Source organism: Castor canadensis, chromosome 11 (genome assembly GCF_047511655.1).
Source record: "Castor canadensis chromosome 11, mCasCan1.hap1v2, whole genome shotgun sequence".
Classification (NCBI taxonomy): domain Eukaryota; kingdom Metazoa; phylum Chordata; class Mammalia; order Rodentia; family Castoridae; genus Castor; species Castor canadensis.
The window spans coordinates 24850869-24869793 of record NC_133396.1 but is presented as its reverse complement, the minus strand read 5'-3'; the positions used below and the strand labels follow the sequence as shown (position 1 = coordinate 24869793).

General features: G+C 50.0%; 1 protein-coding gene across 1 annotated transcript in view; it reads right to left on the bottom strand.

Annotated features, from left to right (window-relative positions):
• Sp2 (Sp2 transcription factor) overlaps window positions 1–3674 on the bottom strand; it is a 30413-nt gene extending 26739 nt beyond the window's left edge. The window contains exon 1 of the mRNA XM_020155251.2: window positions 3556–3674. Within this exon, the coding sequence (XP_020010840.1) occupies window positions 3556–3562 (7 nt within the window). The 5' untranslated portion in view covers window positions 3563–3674. The remainder of the gene's footprint in view (window positions 1–3555) is intronic.
• Between the last annotated feature and the right edge of the window lie 15251 nt (window positions 3675–18925).

The following is an 18925-nucleotide window of genomic DNA, read 5'->3' as shown; positions in this document are numbered from 1 at the left end:
TGGCAGCCTCAGAGCATTCAGAAAGAGCACGTCCTAGACAGGTAGTAGAAGCCCAGCTTCCCCCACGCTGCTAGTGCTGACTCTGTGTCTGCTCCTGGGCTTTTTTTTTTTTCTCTTTCTCTTTCTTTCTTTCCTCCTCCCTTCCTTTTTTTCAGTGTTCCATGAAGCAGTAGAAAAAAGCAGTTTTCCATTTCAGAATCTGTCAACTGGAACAAATCCACCCGTGCCACCTGGGAGCATCTCCTCAAGGGCAATTTTGTTCCTACTTAGTCTAACAATACCCTTGAGTTAGAAATGTCCCATGGTTTTACCTTTTTTGATCATTGTCTTTCCACCTACCTCAAAAAGATCACTGATAGAAAAGTGAGACTTTCACCCTGAGGTCCTAAGAGAAAGCTGCTTGCCAGAAAGATCTGCTGGCAATGGAGAAAGAGCATTTTAAGAAAAGAGGGAGAGCTGGTGGACTGTTTTAAGTGGTAGAGTGTCTGCCTAGCAAGTGTGAGGTCCTGAGTTCAACTTCCAGAACCACCAAAAAAAAAAAAAGAAAAAAAGAAAGGCGACTTTCAACTGTATTTCAGAAACACAAAGATCTAAGTGCTGGCTCTGTGAGGGAAAAAATTAAAAGAAAGCATTTTTTTGTTCTCTTAAAATAGGTCTAGAGGTCACATAAGGAGTTGCTCAGTATTCAAAACAAAAGCAAAGCAAAAACACCAACAATTCCATTCTGTAATGACACACATTTCTTAACCCAGAAATATACGGGTTTGGTTCAGCCTGTAGGCAAAGTGTTCCTGATTTTTTTTTCTTTTTTTTGTGTGTGTTGTTTTGTGAGACAGGGTCCTGCTAGGTAGGCCAGACTGGCCTCGAACTCCCAATTCTCCTGCCTCAGCCTCCCCAGTACATGTGTTACCATGCCTGCCTGTGTTCCTGGCTTAAAACATGCTGGGAAGAAGTCCACAAATCCATTAAGTCATCCAAAGGGCCACTCTAGACAAATCAGTCAATAAACTTGTAAGAAAGTATATGACCGTCTCCAAATAGACTTTACTCCAACTTTGCAGCCCACAAGGTTTAGAACTGAGCCATGTTATCCCATAAACTCAGCAGTGTTCACACCACTACATCCCTAAACTTTCTAATACGCCATACAATTTTTAAAGCAATGCTTCTCTGCCTCTTTAATTCTGGGACCATTGTTCACTTTATTCAAAATAATTATTAAATTTTTCAATATTTGGAAGCAAGGCTTTCAATTTGTGTATATAGAGAAGAGAGTGATAAAGATAATTCTTAGAAAAAGTGCATGCCACATTTCTGTCATAGAAATGGGAATGGCCAAGGTCTAGAAGACTGCTGAACCCAAATCGATGGTTTACTAGTAAGCTGCAAAAAGCTTAAAAATATCAACAACAACAACAAAAACCATAAAGGCCCTGGTCGGGCAATAGTTGCTTAAAGTAAGCTTGGAGGATGCCACATAACTATAGCAAAGGACTGTTCATTATCTGGTATGGGAGACCCTGCAACTTCTCCAAAAGGCTGCTGTTAGCCACCAGAACTAAGAAATTCAAAATCAAGACACCAAAATGAACTATCCCCACCTGGAGGAATGCCATCAGGTTTTTATGAAGACATTTGTTAAAAATCTAAAATCTTACAGCTTTTCTCCTCTTTGATAGGCCTCCAGAGGCCCAAACTTCTAATAGAATCTGAGAAAAAGTGGCCAGTCTATGTGCGGAAGACCTCTTGGATCCAGGTCTCTCTGCTGGGCAGTCAAGGGAAGATCCAAGTATGAGCAAACTCTACTTGAGTCTTCTTGGCAAGAAGAGTCTGTACCTTTAGCAGACTAAGGAGTTTAGCTCAGGGGTTCATAATTATGTCAGACCAGCCTCCTCCCCCACCCCAGTTGTTGCTTTTAAACAAAGAGGTTAAGCCTCTGTATACAACCATCAAAAGAACTACAATTAGGAAACACCAATTACCCCAGCCAATGAGAATCCATTTCCAACAGGTATTGATGCCTATCAAAAGCCACTTGAGCACTAACATCATCAGCCCAAACTGATAAGACTGTCTGACAGATTTGCCCATTTCATTGTACACAAGACTTTAAAACAAGACAATGAAATTATAGTCATTATTGCAGACAACGAATTTCTTTGTTTGTAATCAAAATCAGTGCTGTGTACTGGGCTCTGCCATCAATCCCTCTGCAGCCTTTCTGTGAGCTGGCCAACACTCTAAACTTTATAGGCCTAAAACACTACTCAACACTTAGCCCTCCTCTGTGATACATTTGCCTTCTAGGGCACTGCATCAAACAGTTTTAGACAGTGTGTGCCAGTGCATCTTGAAACAACCAATGGCTTCTGTCTGCAATGAAATATGTAAGAAGGGGGACCTTGGGCCAATTCATGGCTCACACAGCAGACTACTGACCCATTCCTTTCTCCAGCAAGCAAAAAGTAACCTCAGGAGAAAAAATTCAGGAGAAAAGCCAGACTGAGTCCCTTTGGATCAAGTTAATTAATCAAGTTAAGTATGACAGAATATTGGAATAAAAAACAAGGGATGAAGAAAAGAGTTTCTCAACTGCCCAAAGGAGAAGACACTTCGTTTTGAACTAAAATTAGAAAGCCATTGAGAAGGAAACATAGCCAAAAAGCAAGGATAGGAAGCCGAGAACCATTAAATCAGCAAAGGGGGATGATGTGGATGGAAGAAACCAAGTATCTTATTATGTTTTATTTCTTAGGTCATCTCTCAAGATTGCTCCTGGGCTTTGGGATTTCAGTGGATTTCCCCCACGGGTTGTCAGGTTAACACGCTCTGCCTACAAGTTCTCAAACTCAGAATTCTTAAGAGCTTACAGATACCTAGCTGGAGGCTCAAGGACTCAAGTGTAAACACTACAAGATGATTTCTGCCCGCTCCGCAGTCCTAAGGCCCAGGGTCATCAGCCCAGAGTGCTGACACCATCTCCTTCCTGATTGGGATACGTCGGTAAGCAGGTTGGAGCCTATGCTCAGCCGTGCAGTCTATTTGGCACCGTCTGAGTTTCAAGTACTCCCTCGCTCCTCTCTGCACTGCCATGGGTACCTAGAGTTAAAGAGTGCGGCGGCGGGTGGGGGGAGAGGTCCTTCAAACACAGGGCGAGCCCGAGGAGCGTCGGCCGCGTTCTCGGAGCACACCCAAGTATTGTCCGCGCGTCGAGCGGCGCTGAGACGAGCCAACGACCCACTGGAAGGGGTACCAAGCTCGCCCCGGTGCCCGCTTCTCTCGCCGGCCCCCGGAAGCGCCGCCCTCCCGCCCAGCGGGCTCCGAGGGGGCGGGGAGTCGAACGCCCCCTTCCGGGTGCCTCCGCCCGGCTGGCCAGCCGCGCTCCACCTCCGGGCGGGAATCCTCCCTCCCCCGCCCCTCCCGTAGCCGGGCCCCGGAGCCAGGCCCAGCCCCAGGGGGGAACCCCCGGCCCCGACTTCCCCTCCCCGCAGCCTCTGCCCATCTTCCCGACCCTTGAGGGCCAGGAAGACCCCGCCGGCAGAGGCCAGGACCCACCGCTCATTACGACATCTTCCTCCCTGGCCTCCGCCGCCTCCGCCGACACCGAGAGCCTGACACCGCCCGCCTAGCACCCGCCAATCCCGGAGCCCGCCACCGCCCGAGCGACGGCAGCGTTCACCAGTAAGCGTTCGGTTCATTGGGGACCGACAGCACTAATAACCAATCATCGAGAGGTATCTAGAGCGACGTTGGTCTGGCCAATAGGGTTGTAAAGTGTCACTGATGGACGGAAGCGGGCACCAACCGGAAATCTATTTAGGAATGAACGACATATTCACCAGCCAACTGGCAGGCGGCAAAGTCCCGCCCGCTAGATGGTTGATAGACAGCAACAGGAAGCTGGATGGGGTGGGGCTCAACTGAGGAGTGTTTCTGTATTGGTCGTGGTTGACCTTCCACCCACCTCTAACCCAGAAGATGAGTGATAGACCTGCCCTGAAGCCAATCAGAAGTCCTTAGGGCGAGGCTGAGAAATGCCCCTATAAAGTGCGAGTACCTTGCGCCTTACGCGCAGTCTTGCCCAGGTGAGGCCGGTGCTTTCAGGTGTTCATCATTAGCAGTCTGCTACCACTCCACCTCATGCCTGATGAGTGAAAAGCCACCAGCCTTTTACCCAATTCCTCGCCTGTCATCGCCTTGGGAGAGGCGAACTTTGAATAGTGAGCCCTACACCATAGCGGGAGTGGGGGTTACGTGACACTTGAGAGAAGGGATTTTCATTTGATCAGTTCACGTCCCTCTTCACTCTCACCAAATTATCGCAGTGACCTCATAATCCACGGCCCCCAGATGGGCGCATCGGAATCCTTTGAGCTCTTTTTGAAAGCAGATTCCCGAGGTTGCCTCCCCTAATCAGATTTGGTACTTTGGGGGCATGGCTAGAGTCAGCGTTTTAACCAGCGCCTCCGGTGGGCAGAATCGCATGCTTGTCTCTGCCCCATTTCCTCTGAGTGAGTTAAGCACTTGGTAGGCACCATTTGGGTAGATTCTTCTCTTATAAGCCTTGGTTTTGTAAACGCCTAATTTAGGAAGACTGCCTGGCATCAGTGATAGGGAATCCACCCTGGTCTCACCAGCCTGGGCTCGAAACCTACACATCCCACTTACTGAGACCTTAGGCAGGGCACCGAAACTCCCTGAGCCCTGTGTTCTCGTGTGAAGAGAGGCTGCTCACACCTACACCTCAAAGCAGTGGCTTTACTTTTTTTTTTTTTTTGGTAACCATAACCCACAGTGAGAAATGATTTTCATCCTGACCTAGTATGTTCAAAGTCTGCATTTCCCTTTACTATATGTGATTATAGATTGATTGATTGGTTGACTTCCCCCACCCCTAACTGGGATTGAACCCAGGAGCTTTTGTTTTGCAGTGCTGGGGATTGAAGCCCAGGTCTCCTGTATGCTAGGGATTGAAGCCCAGGTCTCCTGTATGCTAAGTATGAACTCCATCTCAAAGCCATATCCCCAGCTCTGATGTATTTTCCGTTTTATCCTTTCCTATCTGACTCTCTTTATTTCTTTTATTTGTGTGTGTGTGTGTGTGAGTGTGTTGCTGCTGATGGAACCCCCAGAGCCTTGTGTATTCTAGGCAAGCACTCCACCACTGAGTTACATCCGCAGCCCTCTTCTTTCTCCCTTTATCATTACTGGCAGCTTGAAAAACACTGCCTGGAAGGGTTGGAGTGATAAAATATGGGACAGAATGTTTGGTACACAGTAATTCTGAATTATCAGTCTACCCCTCTCAGCATTAGCTTTTGAAAAAAAAAAAAAGATTGATGATGTCACTCCTCTAGTTAAAATCCTTCATTGGGATCCATGCCCTTCTTTTCCTGAACTCCTTTCAAGGCAAACAAGGTCTTCCACACTTTTTGGTTTGTTTTTTATTGAAACAATGTCTAGTTGTGTAGCCCAGACAGGCCTCAAACTCTCAATCCTTCTGACTCAGCCTCCAGAGTGCTGGGATTACAGGCATGTACCATTACACAAGTCCTAGCCTTTTCCCTCAAACATTCCACAGTCCCTATACACTTAGGCATTTTTCCCTTTCTACTTTACTCTTCCTTTCTCCTGGTAAAGTCTTACGCCTCCTTCAAGACCCTGCTCAAAATCTGCACACTTCACTCCTGCTACGCCAAGCTTTGTCCTCATCTGTGCTGCCTTGAACATGCAAAGGGCTTCCTTCTTATACTCTGTTTTACACTTTTTTCAACTTCTTTTTTTTCTGGTGGTGCTGAAGATCAATCCCAGTGCATCATGTATGCTAGACAAGCGCTGTACCACTGAGATACACCCCCCAGCTCTTTTTTCACTTCTGACTGCCCTGTGAAACTGTGAGCTGCAGTAAATTGAGGCCAGAACACAGGATGGAAAAGAATGAATATTTGCATACAATTACATCTACCTAGGACTTGTTTATATACATCATACATTCTGTTTCCAGGCCAGTTTCAAGTTCAGATTGCTTCACTGTCAAGTTGAGGACTCCACCCAGGTTCAGTGACTCAGTTGTATTAGGGTGCAGGGGTTTTGGTGGGGAGGTGGGGTTGACTATCCTGCTGGGCTGCTGCCAAGCCTCTTTTGGGACAAAAGCTGGAGGAGGTAACTATGCTTCTTCTACCCAGAAGGCCCATCATGAAGACAGTAGAGATGAAAAAAGTATGCATGTGGGTGGGAGACGATGTGAGAACTTAGAATTCACCATCAGTTTTGAACTCTGAATGTTTTTGCCCTTTTAAAAGCTGCTGTTTTGCTGGGTGCCCATGGCTTACGCCTGTAATCCTAGCTACTTGGGAGGCAGATATCAGGAGAATCACAGTTAGAAGCCAGCCCTGGGTAAATAGTTTGTGAGACCCTATCTCGAAAATACCCAACACAAAAGGGGCTGGTGGAATGGCTCAGGTGACAGAGCACCTGCATAGCAAGGGTGAAACTCTTGAGTTAAAACCTCAGTACTGCCAAAAAACCAAAACAGGGCTGGTGGAGTGACTCAAGTGGTAGTATGCTTAGCAAGTGTGAGGACCTGAGTTCAAACCCCAATACCACCAAAAAAAAAGCTGCTATTTTCTTTTTTCCTTTATTTTTAGGTTGTCTTACTCCTCTTACTAAAGGCACAGTCGAGGAAGGGGACACTTTTTTCCTTTCTGTGGTGCCAGGGATGGAACCTAGGGCCTCATCCATGCCAGGCAAGTGCTCCACCACTGAGCCACATCCCCATCCCATACCACTGGAGTCCTTAAACTTCCATCACACCCCTCAGACCCTCATACAAACTCTTTTGTCGCAGATCTCTTTCTTTAAGATGGCCTCTGTCTTCCAAAGAGAGGGAAGGGGCCAGGCAGCCAGCCTCCAAGTGCCTGGTGTCTCCCTGACTGCACTTTAGAATCACTAGAGAGCTTTTCTAAAGTCTGGGTCCATCTCAGGAAATCAGTCCCTAGGGGTGAACCCCAGGCAATGGTACAAAGAAGATATTCAGGTGATGCTGATGGCAGCCAATGTGCAGAAGCCTCCTGAGAGGGAAAGGGGAAGGGAAAATCTGGACCCTCTATGCCAACCCACTCCTATCCCTCCCCTTTCTGAATTCCCCCTCTTACCCAACCTACCTGCTGTGGTCTTCCTAGAGCCAGGGCCATTGGGTGGTTCTGGCTATGTCTTCTGACATTGACCAGGGATTCCATCTCCTCCCCCTTGTTTCTGGAGGCAGGTTCTCTCTCAGTGCACCTTCCCTTCTTGCTTCCAACTGCTTTCAGCCTCTTCCTACTCTAAGTCCTCTCTTTCTAATGTGCAGAGCTACTACACCACTCAAAGCCCCACATTGGTCTTATCCACCATTGTACCTCCCACTCCAGCACACTGTTTGATGACAGTGGTACCACAGCAAATGTTGACTTGATGAATGGCTGGAACTTTTTAACACTGCTCAGCCTTACCCACATCCATTCACGTCTCCTTCCCAGTCTCCCTCTTAAGCCCCTGTCTCTTGTGCTTTTCCTGCTTCCTGCCACTCTGTTCTTCTCTTCTCCATGTGGCTAACCCCATCCAATCTAGAGTTCCAAAGAGAGAGAGCATCTTTCGCCTGTTCCTGGGTTGCCAAGAGTGCTGGCTGAAGTGACGTGAAATCACAGTCTGCCCTTCAGGAAGCTCCTTCTGGAGCCGCCTATGAAAGGAGCCACATGGCACAGCAGGTGCTGTTAGTCCAGAAACTAGAAGCACATCAGGTTGTGCTTGAGTATATGTGAGTTGGCACTCATTAGTGTCACTGTTCATCTTCAAAGAGTTACCACCACCACAGCCTTCTAAAGACGGCTAATTCTGCCTTAAGGATTTCCCAGTAGCTTCTGCTTCTTCCTCCTCTGGTTTTCTATTTTCTCATTCTTTTCCCTCTTCACCTATAGGGAAGTCTTTACAGGACCTCACACCTGCTAGGCAGGCGCTCTACCACTTGAAGCACTCTGTCAGCCTCATCCCTGACACTCTTCTACACAGACTGTGACAGTGATTTGATGGAAAAAAACCTGGTTTGAATGAATCATGTTTTGTTTTTCCCTCCCAGGGTCCGTGATTTCAGTATCCAGGTCACCTCAGTTTTCTGTGAGCAAGAAAACTGGACTGAGGCTGTAAAATTTATCACCCTATTACGCTTTGCTAGCTACCCGCCTCCCCCCTCCCCATTTCCCCACTTCGGTGCCCACGCACTGCACACACCCACTCTTTCTCCCCTGTCCGACCTCCTTCTGCCCTGGTTCCTTCTGCCTAGGCCAATGGCTGCTCTCCAACTGCCACGGAATTTTCCAGCAAGGACATTCCACTTGTCCCTCCCACAGGGTTCTTCCTTCTTCTCTGGTTCTGCTTATCCCGCAGGCCCCCTGGTGGGATCTGCAGAGCCTGTGGAAGGGGGCCCTGGGCCCTAGGGAGAAGGAGCCCTTTTTAGGGCAGAAGGTACGAGTCCACCGTAGACTTCACTTGTCGCCGCCAGGGGGCGCGCAAGGCATTGCCAGAAGCCGCTGCTCAGGGTTTACCCTGACCAGTGCGGAAGGCGCTGAGAAATTGTTTAACAGGCAGGTTTTGTGGGCCAGGCCAGGTCCCTGCTTCATCCGAGGCTGATAATGTGTTCTGGCCCCTGGCAAAGAGATTCCACAAGAAGAGCCAGAAAGTGGATTCTCCCCAACCAGCCTCTCTCCGTGCCCCTGGGAGCAACATCTGTCCACCTCCGGCCCCTGCACTCAGCCCCTCACCAGCCCTCTCCTGACCCAGATCGCAGCTCCACGTGTCTGTCCAATCTGCTTCTGTGAGTCCAGGCTTCCCATAGCATACTGGCGTTGTTCCCAAGGACAAAGACGGGCTGCTGAGTTCCCCAGGCAGGCACAGCCTGCTCCCTCTGCCTTCTAGGCACCTTATCTCTTCTGCCAAAGCCATACCTTTGTCCCATCACTAGTCTGAGGAATTCCCAAGACCCTGAGTGTGGAGGGTATGAGGACATAGAGACTATTGGGATGCCAATTCAGGAGCAGAACTCCTTCACCTGGAAGCAGGACCCAGCTGGCAGAGACTCTGGAAGTGGGCGATGGTGATGATAACAATAACAATAATCATATTAATAATAACATTGGGTCCCTCAGGACGGCTGTGAAATACCCTCTAATGATCCCTTGTATTTATAGATCTCCTTCTCTTCAGAGTCATTGCCCAATTAACCCTCCAAGCTTCCCTAGGAGGGACAATTAACCCCATATTTTATGACCAGGGGAAACTGAGGCTCTGAGAAGGTGCTGGAGTTGGCTAAGGTCACACAGTGCAAAAGCAGTGCATCAGCAACAGCAGAATCTGTACAGTAGCGTTCTCTCCCACTTTTCCCCTATATCAAGACCCACATAGAAGGCGTATGCCATGTTTACAAGCATACACTCCTGCTCACTGTCCATCCTGACTGTGCCTTGCCAGGACCTCAATATCTGGAACTGGGGCAAAGGATGGTGGTCTGGAGTATTGAGAGGGAAGTCCCAGTTATCGCTGAGGAGGGTCCATAGGGTCTTGACTGGGGCCAACCAAGACTTTGCAGACTTGCTCAATTCTGACAGACAACACCTCATGTCTGGCAGGGTCCCATTCAAGATGGAGCCTCTCCAGATGTAAGGTTCCTTCGGAAGGAAAGGTGGGGCCGCAGGGGAGCCTCTAATAACATGCCCCTACCTTGAGACAAGTATATACCTTTTAGAGTGCCAGGCACCTGTACACCCTGAAAATCCCATTAACCTTTCTCTTCCAGGTCACAATACTGGAGATGGCAAGGCAATTCCTGGCAAAAGAAGAGATATGGCAGCCTTGGGGCAGGAAGAAGGGAGAAGGTAGAGGCAGCAGTAAGAATGTCTCTTGGATGACAAATAGCAATCTTTTGGCCTACCCAAGAACACACTAAGGACACAGGAGCAAGAGGGAGGGGACAGAACTGGGATCTACCCAAGAATACAGTAAGGAAAAAAAAAAAAAAACCACTAAGGACAGGAATAAGAGGGAGGGGTGGGGCTGGGGTATGGATATGAATTTCTTTATCAGGAAAGTATAAGAGAAGTAGAAAAACCTGTGCAGTGAAGTACACCTGTAATTCTTACACTGGGAAGGCTGAGGCAGGAGGATCTTTAGTTCAAGGCCAGCATAGGCTACATAGTGAGACCTTGTCTCAAAAAAAAAAAAAAGGAAGAAAAAGAAAGTAAGGCTGGATGGGGGGTGTCACTTAGCACACAGTATTTGCCTAAAGTGCAGAGCCCAAGATTCAATTCCCAGTACTAGGAAAGAAGGAAGGGAGGGAGGGAGGGAGGAAAGGAAGGAAGGGAGGGAGGGAGGGAGGGAGGAAGGGAGGGAGGGAGGGAGGGAGGAAGGAAGGAAGGAAGGAAGGAAGGAAGGAAGGAAGGAAGGAAGGAAGGAAGGAAGGAAAAAGGAAGGAAGAAAAAAGGAAGGTGCTTTTTCATAGTCTGAACCTGGGCCTGGGAAGCAGGAATGTGCTGTTGTTTGCAGATGAGGGGAGCAAAGTTACCTAATCTAAGAACTTGCTGTTATATAAAGTAATGCAATGGAGAAAGTGACCAAAGGGGCAGTGAGGTAAAGGTGGGATGACATTTGAACTCCAGCTTGGAGAGAAGTTTCCAGTTGGCCTGGGTCCTGAGGCTGGAGGAGATGTTCACAGGCAGGTCCCTCAGAGAATAGCAGTGCCAGCCAAGGTGGTCACTAACTTGCCTGGAGCCTGCAAGCTGCTGCTTTTTCTGCTTTGGCCCCCACTCACCAGCTCCCTGCCTCTTGCTTTCCACTCATCAGCTCCCTGCCTCTTGCTTTCCACTCTCCCTCTGGCCTCTGACCCCTGCAGTCCGGTCCTGGGATGGCCCTCCCCCAGCTCCTGGTTTCACCTCTGAAACTCCAAGGCTCCACATTGCTGAGATTTTACTAGGGCTCCCAGCTGGGTCCCACCTTTGATCTGGCTTCAAAAAATAAAAAGCTGTAGCAGGAGAGTAATTTTCCCCAACCTGCTGGGGAAGAAGGCAGGCTGGAGGCAGGTCCTGACCAGCCCGGCCCACTTGAGCCTGTAGTCAGAGCTGGTGGCAGGGGGTGGGGGCCAAGGGAGCAAAGCCATCTTCCCTCTTTGACTTCTTCCTCCTCCCTTCCAAAGTGCAGACCTTCTTCCCTTCCCAGCCTGCCCACTCACCAGGACAAAGGACCATACAGCTGCCTTGGGCACCTTTTCCCCCACACTGGGCTCTGCCCTGCTAGGCTGGGTTACAGCTGGGCCTCTGTCCTCTCCCTATTCTTCCTCTGGCCTGTCCTTGGGAAGTGGTCACTGACCACTCAGGGTGGAGCCTGGCAAAGGGCAAGTCCCTGCCCTCCTGGCTGGGCACCCTGAGACATTACTCAGTTGGTTGTCTCCGTGCCAACAGAACTATCTTGGGAAGCTGGACTCAAAGGTGGGGAGGGAAGATCAGCTGGAGGGAGGGAGGGCCAGCCTTTTATGGTGCCCCCCTCTCCCATGGTACAATGTGAGGTTGTAGGCCCTGGTCCAGGACTTCTATCATCTTTTGTCAGCATCCCCCGCCCTCTCTGGTTCAAAGGCTCTGGGTCTTCACCTGTTCTCAAGATGCTTGCCTGGCCCTTTTAAGTGGTTAGTAGTGCAGCCCACCCCCACCTAGCTAAGGTCCAGGGCTTCTCCATGCAGGCGGGGATCAGGGGGCTGAGGTTCAGAGTCTGGGAGCACACCCTTTGAGTACTGAGCTATCCCTGGTAGACAAAGGGGCTTACTGGCAGCTGAACAATCTTTCCACAGGTACAGAAGAAGTCAGGGATCCCTCCCAGGGGAAACCTGGCAGTTGAGTTTGGTTGGGCAATTGCTGAGGTGCCCAGGCTAGGCACCTTCCATTCAGGAGATTCCAGGCTCAGCTTTTCAGTTCATTGGCTGAAAATGAGAGATGGTCACCAAGCACAAGGGACTTTATATGTTTCCATGTCCTTATGTAGCCATTTCTGTCTCCCTTCTGGTAAGATACCCACCCCACATACATACTCTGCAAATAGTCCCTAAATAATGGGACTCTTCCAGGACTGACCAGACCCACTCCACCCCACTCTCTACCTCCACTTTAGGCCACTGGGCTTGTGAGCGGTCAGGCCATGACTGCTTGCCTGAAAAAGAAGCACGTACCCCACCTGCTGCTATAGGGGTACCCCTGCTGGAAGTTGCCCCTGGGCCTCCCCCTACCACCTTGCTCAAGGCACTCTCCCTGACCTAGGGGCAGAGAGGAGAGTTCAGGGAGGGGAGGAAGTTGGGAGCCACCTAGTCTCCAGGTGGGGCGGGGTCCCAGGAGTGATAGCCATCATTCTGGCAGCTTGAACCTGTTCTATCGGTGAGTAATTTTTTTTCCTAGAGGAGAAAGGTGAAGGCCTTGGCGGGGAGCTATTCTGGCTCTGAAGTGGCCTTGCAGCTCCCCAGCCCCTCCAGGCCTTGTGCAAGAGCTGTAAATCTCTCACCACCCACAGGCTGGGGGGGCTACTGCTGAGACTTTCATGTCGGGAGGTTTTATGCGTTTGCTCCTTTGTCAGGCTCCTTGGCTCCTGCCTAGGGCCTCTCCCCAGCCTGTAAAAATCCAACCCCATAAATCTGTGCTGCCCCCTCTAGGGGCCAAGCAGAGTTCCTCCCATTCCACCTTCCTACCCGCAAACATCTCTCTCCTAGAACCCACAGAGCAGTGGCAGGGAAAAGAGGCCAAAGACCTTAGAAGGACAGCAGTGAGGTCAGAGGCTCCCTGGGGGCCTTCTACCTAGGTCCTCTGGCATCTACCACAGCCTCAGTGAGTTTGGACTCTGTGGCTGAATTGTCTGTGTTTACCTTCCCCTGCTGGAGGGGCTTCTTGTGGATCTCTCTGGTAAGGAAGCCCTTGACATGCAACTGCCTTCAGCATCCACCTGAACCTCCCAAGACAGGTGGCTTTCTGTTTGCCAAGCCCCAGGTGCAGTTGGAGGTGGCAGGCAGCCCAGTGACTGTGCCACTTCCCTGTATCCAAATGGGGAACACGAGGAGTGAGAAAAAGGAGATAACAGTGGCTGAGACCCAATGGACTGTGTGGTGAAACATAGTTTTTAACTTCCCAGCCTAATGAGGGAGATGGGACACTCACTCAGGACATGGGATCAAGAAAGGTCGGGTCCCAGGTACCAATCACTCATGTCTATAATCCTAGCTACTTGGGAGGCTGAGATGTGAAAGATCACAGTTTGAGGCCAGCCTGTACAAATAGTTCATGGGACCCCCACCTCCAAAAATAACCAGGACAAAATGGACTAGAGGTGTGGTTCTAGTGGTAGACCTGCTTTGCAAGTGTGAAGCTCTGAGTTCAAACCCCATTCCCATAAAAAAAGGGGGAGGGGACAGGTAGTGAGTGTCAGGGAGGGTCTTGGGGCTGGGGAAGGCATGGGAAGTATAGAACTGTGCCTGGGTATCCTGCTAGGAAAGGAGGAAGAGGTGAGGGCTATTGAGGGATCAGGGATTCTCCAGCAGAAAGAGCAGTCTGTTCAAGTTTCCTGGGGAAGAAGGTACATCCTGGGTGGGGATAGCAAAGAGGTTGCCCAGAAGGTAAGAAGCCAGTGCCTGGCTGCCCCTTCTGGAACCTGAGGTGGGAGGACAAGAGCAGTTTGCATGCTGAAGGCTGGAAGAAGCAAGGTGGGCAGTGGGAAGGGGCAGAGAACTCCCCATGCTCTAGTCTCATGGACTCTCCAAGTTTACAGGGATCTCACTGCCAGAAGAGAGGACACTGTGAAACCCATGATCTCTGAGCCGGAAGTCATCTCAGCTCATCCCTATCTCTGCCATGTCCAGATTCAGCTGACCTATATCCCATCTCCCCACTCCTGCTGCCAGATCAAGATTGTGCCAGTGGCTACCATTTATTAAGCACCTACTGCATACCAGGCACTGCTCTAAGGACTTTACATGCAGTTTCTTATTCAATCCTACTTGCTTTCTTGAGATAGGTACTGTAACTATAGTCAGTCTCACTTTGCAGGGGAGACTGAGGCAGGGCAACTTAATTTGGAGTCACACAGACAACAGGACCCCCTGCAGACAACCTGGCCCAGAGTTTGTGTTCATTATGTCTGCCCTCCACTGCAGGAGGCCACCTGAGAGTTTCCACCACTGAGGCCCCAGGCCTGAGGAATATGGATCTTCCAAATGGGGGTGACCCTGGGCAGCATACCAGTTGTCTTCTTTCCTCAGGGAAGGGGCAGCTTGGCTTAATGTCCTGACCCTCTGTCCCAGGACATGCCCCCGCCTCAGGAGCTGCACTGAGGCTAACACCTGCCCTTCACTGAGTGCTATGCTTCCGCTAGTGCCCAGCAACCACCAGGAACTGGGCAATAGCAAAAGTGAAACTGACTCAGCCGGTTTTCCACCCCCGCCCAGGGAAATGGGGAGCAGCCTCGGCTGGACAACAACCAATTAGGCACTTTTTATTGCCCACGCTGTCATAATCCTCAGAGCTTGGCTGGGACGAACAAGAGGAAATGGGATAGGATGGAATTCCAAGATGCCTTCCGACTGTGTCCCAACCACTTCCCTGCTTCCAGCTGGACAGCCTAGATGCCACCCAGGAGAACCTCCCTCTGAAGGAACCCAGCCCTCAAACATCACCATCCTGCTGGTACTGGTGGTACACACCTGTAATCTCAACACTTGAGGTGGGGAGGAGGCAGGAGGATCCAGGGTAGCCTGAACTAAACAGTGAGTTCAAGACCAGCCTGAGCTACATGAGACTGTCTCAAAACAAAACAAAACAAAACAAAACCAAAAAACCAAGGGCCAGCCGGTCACTGGGAGCTCACACCTGTAATTCTAGCTATTCAGGAGGCAGAGATCAGAAGGATCACGTTTCAAAGCCAGCTGGGGGCAAATAGATTGAGAGACCCTATGTGGAAAAACCCATCACAAAAAAAGACTGGTGGAGCTGGGCACCAGTGGCTCATACCTGTATTCCTAGCTACTCAGGAGGATCGAGGTTCGAAGCCAGCCTGGGCAAATAGTTCTTAAGGCCCTATCTCAAAAAAACTTAACACAAAAAAAAGGTCCTGGTGGAGTGGCTCAAGGTCTAGACCCTGAGAAAAAGAAAAAAAGAGGAAAAAAAAAATTGGTGGAGTGGCTCAAGTGGTAGAGCACCTGCTTAGCAAGCATGCCCCTGAGTTCAAACCCCAGTACTGCCAAAAACAACAACAACAACAAGAGCCAGGTAATCTCACAGATCTGCAACAAAGAGGCAAAGCAGTGAAGTTTACTACTTCAGAAGAACAGGGAAGAGAGGGAGATTCCTCTTGCAGGGTAGTGGTGGTCTTAAACCCAGCAGAGATGCTCATCCAGCCTGTTGGTAGGTTGAAGCACCGGCAAGCAGGTGGATGCCATGACAGCTTTCAAACCATTGATTCCAAAATCACCTGAAGGAAGAGAGGGGACAGAGGGAGGTGAAAACACACCCATGCTGAGCACCACCTACTTTCTGTCACAGGTAGAGACATGTCCTTGGGTTCAGAGTGGTCCACAAGCTGCTTCAAATACCATTGCCTCTCTTTGGGTGGGGGTAGGAGCCCTAGAGAATGGAGGCTGCTGTGAGGAAGAGGCATTGCCTGCCCAGCAGGTGTAGCCCTGATTAAGGACCCAGGTGGGGCTGAGCAGGTTGACATTTGGCATGGAGCCAGGGCTCTCTGGCAGCCTGAGGAGGCAAGTAAGAGAAGTAGGCAGTAGCCATGAATTATTTTAAAAGATAGGTCAGACCCCCCCCCCCATACACACCTTGGGCCTCTGAGAAAGAAGTAAGTGGGAAAGAAAGGTGGGGCAGGAGGCAGAACTCTCTCAAAGTGCTCAAGAAAATATTATTGGGGAGGGATGGGGCCTTGGCTCAAGTGGTAAGCCCTGAGTTCAAACCCCAGTACCACCATAAAAGAGGTAGATTTTTGGGGGAGTACTTCTGTCTCTTCTTTTCAGCTTCAATTTAGAAGCCATCTGCATTACTACATAGGTACAATTATAATTTAAAAAAATTTAAAAAGTCATCAAGAGAGAAAGGGAAAAGAAAATAAAAGAAAAAAACCTCAAAAATATAAAAACAAAATACCAAGAGTCACCAGCACCGGAAAGCTTTCCCCAGCTCCTGCAGCTCCCTGGCTTACCTCTGCAGTAATCTGCTTGTAAAAATCTCACCTGAGTGGCAAAAAGAATGTGCTCTCCCCTTGTCCTCCCTGCTGCTGGCTTTGGCCAGCAAGCAGGTTCCTTGCTCAGTGCTGGGATGAGCCCGAGGAGACCCTTGCAGGGAGCAGCTTTGGCTAGTCATATAGGGAGGTGTGGTTCTTGACCACAGATTTCTCAGTCTGAGAGGGAAGACAGAACACATCCCTGATTCATCAGTGGAGACCAGAAATGGGCAGACAGCAGATGAATGGAATGTTTGAGTAGTACTCAGAGAGTAGAAAGAGAATCTAGGGAGGAGGGAGTTTATTGGGAAGAGCTTCCTAGAGGAGAATGTGAAATAGATTCAGAGGGAAAGGCTCATGAATACCATGTATCCTGAAACTATGTCAATTACCCAAAGAAGCAACCGCCTGAGACTTGGAGTCGGGATCCCAACTCTCTTCCCTCCCCAGGCTTGATGCTGCCTGTGCTAGGGCAAGGTGCCAACAACAGGGGAGGAGGAAGGTTTGGGACAGCAGGGAGGGGAAGCATGTCATATTGGCGAAGTTCCTCCCTGGCCCATGGATGACCCAAAGTCACTTAAATGGAAAAGAGAGAGAGGCAAGTTAAGCAGGTCCCAGTCTGGGTCTAGCCACAGTGAGTCAGGGAGCTGGGCAGTCTGATCCCATGAGCCAAATCCCTGAATCTCTAGGGAATCTCTTGAAGGCTCCAAGTGTCCAGCCTCAAAGCCACTGACAGGTACAGATCTGCCTCTTCTCTGACCTCCTCCTCTCCCTGCCCTTTTGGTGCCCTCTGACTTCTGACCCTGGAGCCTGAGAGACCCATTCCTTCTGTAAGGCTGAATTACTTCTCCTCCCCCACTCCAGAGATTTGGGGTAAACCTGACTAAAGGTGGCAAAATGAAGGGCCTGTGTAGATAAGTGCAGGGCAGGGAAGAGGGGACCAGAAGAACCTGGGAAGTTGAGGGAATCCTTTTCCCAGCTGGGCCCCATCCTGCAGCCACTCTGGGAACAACACTTCAGGTTTGTGAAGGGTGGGTGGGGAGAAGGTGTAGTTGGAGAGAAGGAGGAATTAGCATGGGTCCTCAGAGACCCCTTTATTGGGTGCTAAGGAGGTTGTAAATTAGAAGGAAGACTACAAGGGTAGGAGCCTTCAGCTCTTGGTCTAAGCAAGACATCATAGAGACCCATCAGCTCTGGATAGACCCAAACCAGGCCAGCCCACAGAGTCTCCTTTAGGAATTCCCAAGTCAAGGCAGTCGAACTGTCCAATTCTGAGTCTGAAAAAGCCTCTGAGGTGGTACCTAAGCCACCCTTCTGTCCTCAGGCACATGCATTTGGTATGAACTCCCTGGCAGGGCTAAAGGCTACTCCTGATGGTCTAGGCAAGACAGAGTAGACCTGCCTCTGTCCTCTGCTGGGGGGGAGGGAGGAGAGAGGTCTCCTGAGCCCCTGAACTCTCTCCCCTAGCCCACAAGAACTGGCTCCAAAGGCTGGCACCCAACTGGCTGGGGAGGCTTAGAGCCTGGCTGAGCCCCAGTCTCAGGCAGGAGGGAAAAGGGTGGCGAGGGGGTGGGATGTCTTCCGCCCGGTAGATTAGTGACTGAGACAGGAGAGGGCCTGTCACCAGGCCCATAAATAAAACAGCAGAGTCTCTCTCTCCATCTGTGTTTATCTGTCTGGCCTTCAGTTTCCGGCAGAGGAGATGTCTCAGCAGCCCCAGCATCAAACGCCAGGCGCTGGAGGGAGGGCCAGCCTCCCTCCCTTTGCTTTGCTTCCTGCTCGCCACCTCCACTTCTGCCTCCCAAAATCCCTTCCTCTCAGCTTCTCTCTTAGTGGAAACCCTGACTCCAGGAGGTCTCTGAGCCCTGGGAAACAGGGATGTAAGGGAAGACAATATGATCTGGGATTTCGGTCATCTCTTCCCACTGAAGCTCAGCCTTCCTGAACTCAGAAGAGTTCCCTAGGGCTCCAAAGGGAAATGAAGGGCAAGAATCCACAGAGTGATGGGAGGCCTGAGTATAAGAAAGTCCACTGCGTGGCGTGGTTCCATGGGAGGGAGTCAGGTACCTCCTCAGTGGTGGTGAAGGAAGATTGATTCTGGGGGAGGAAACCCACATGCCACCTCCTACCCCTGCTGACTTCTCTTTCCAGTATCCCATGCTTGCTTTCTGTCTCTTAGATCCCAGGATATGCCATCAGGGCTTTCCAAAGTATGGTCACCAAATCACTTGTCTCCACATCATTGGGAAAGAGAAGGGAAATGCTTGTTTAAGTGCCCATTCCTTGGTCCCCATGGACTTACTGAATCAAGAGGAGCTTGGGAACTGGGGTTTTAAAGAGCACCCCAAGCTGGGCGCTGGTGTAATTCAAGCTTGAGAAGGGCCAGTTGTGTTAAGCAAGGGCAGTCACTCTTATTCTCCCTCTAGTGCCCAGCTCAGTGCCTGGGACATATAAGCATTTAATAAGCATCCATTGATTAAATGCATTTCTTTTTTCTTCCAACTGGGTCTCACTATGTAGCCCAGGCTGGCCTTAAACTCCAATCCTCCTGTCTCAGCCTCCTGAGTACAAGTAAGTGCACTTATCTAGGCAGTGTCTATTCCTTCTTTCACCCTAAGCTTTCCTCTGTGCCCTCAAATGACCCCAAATCTAC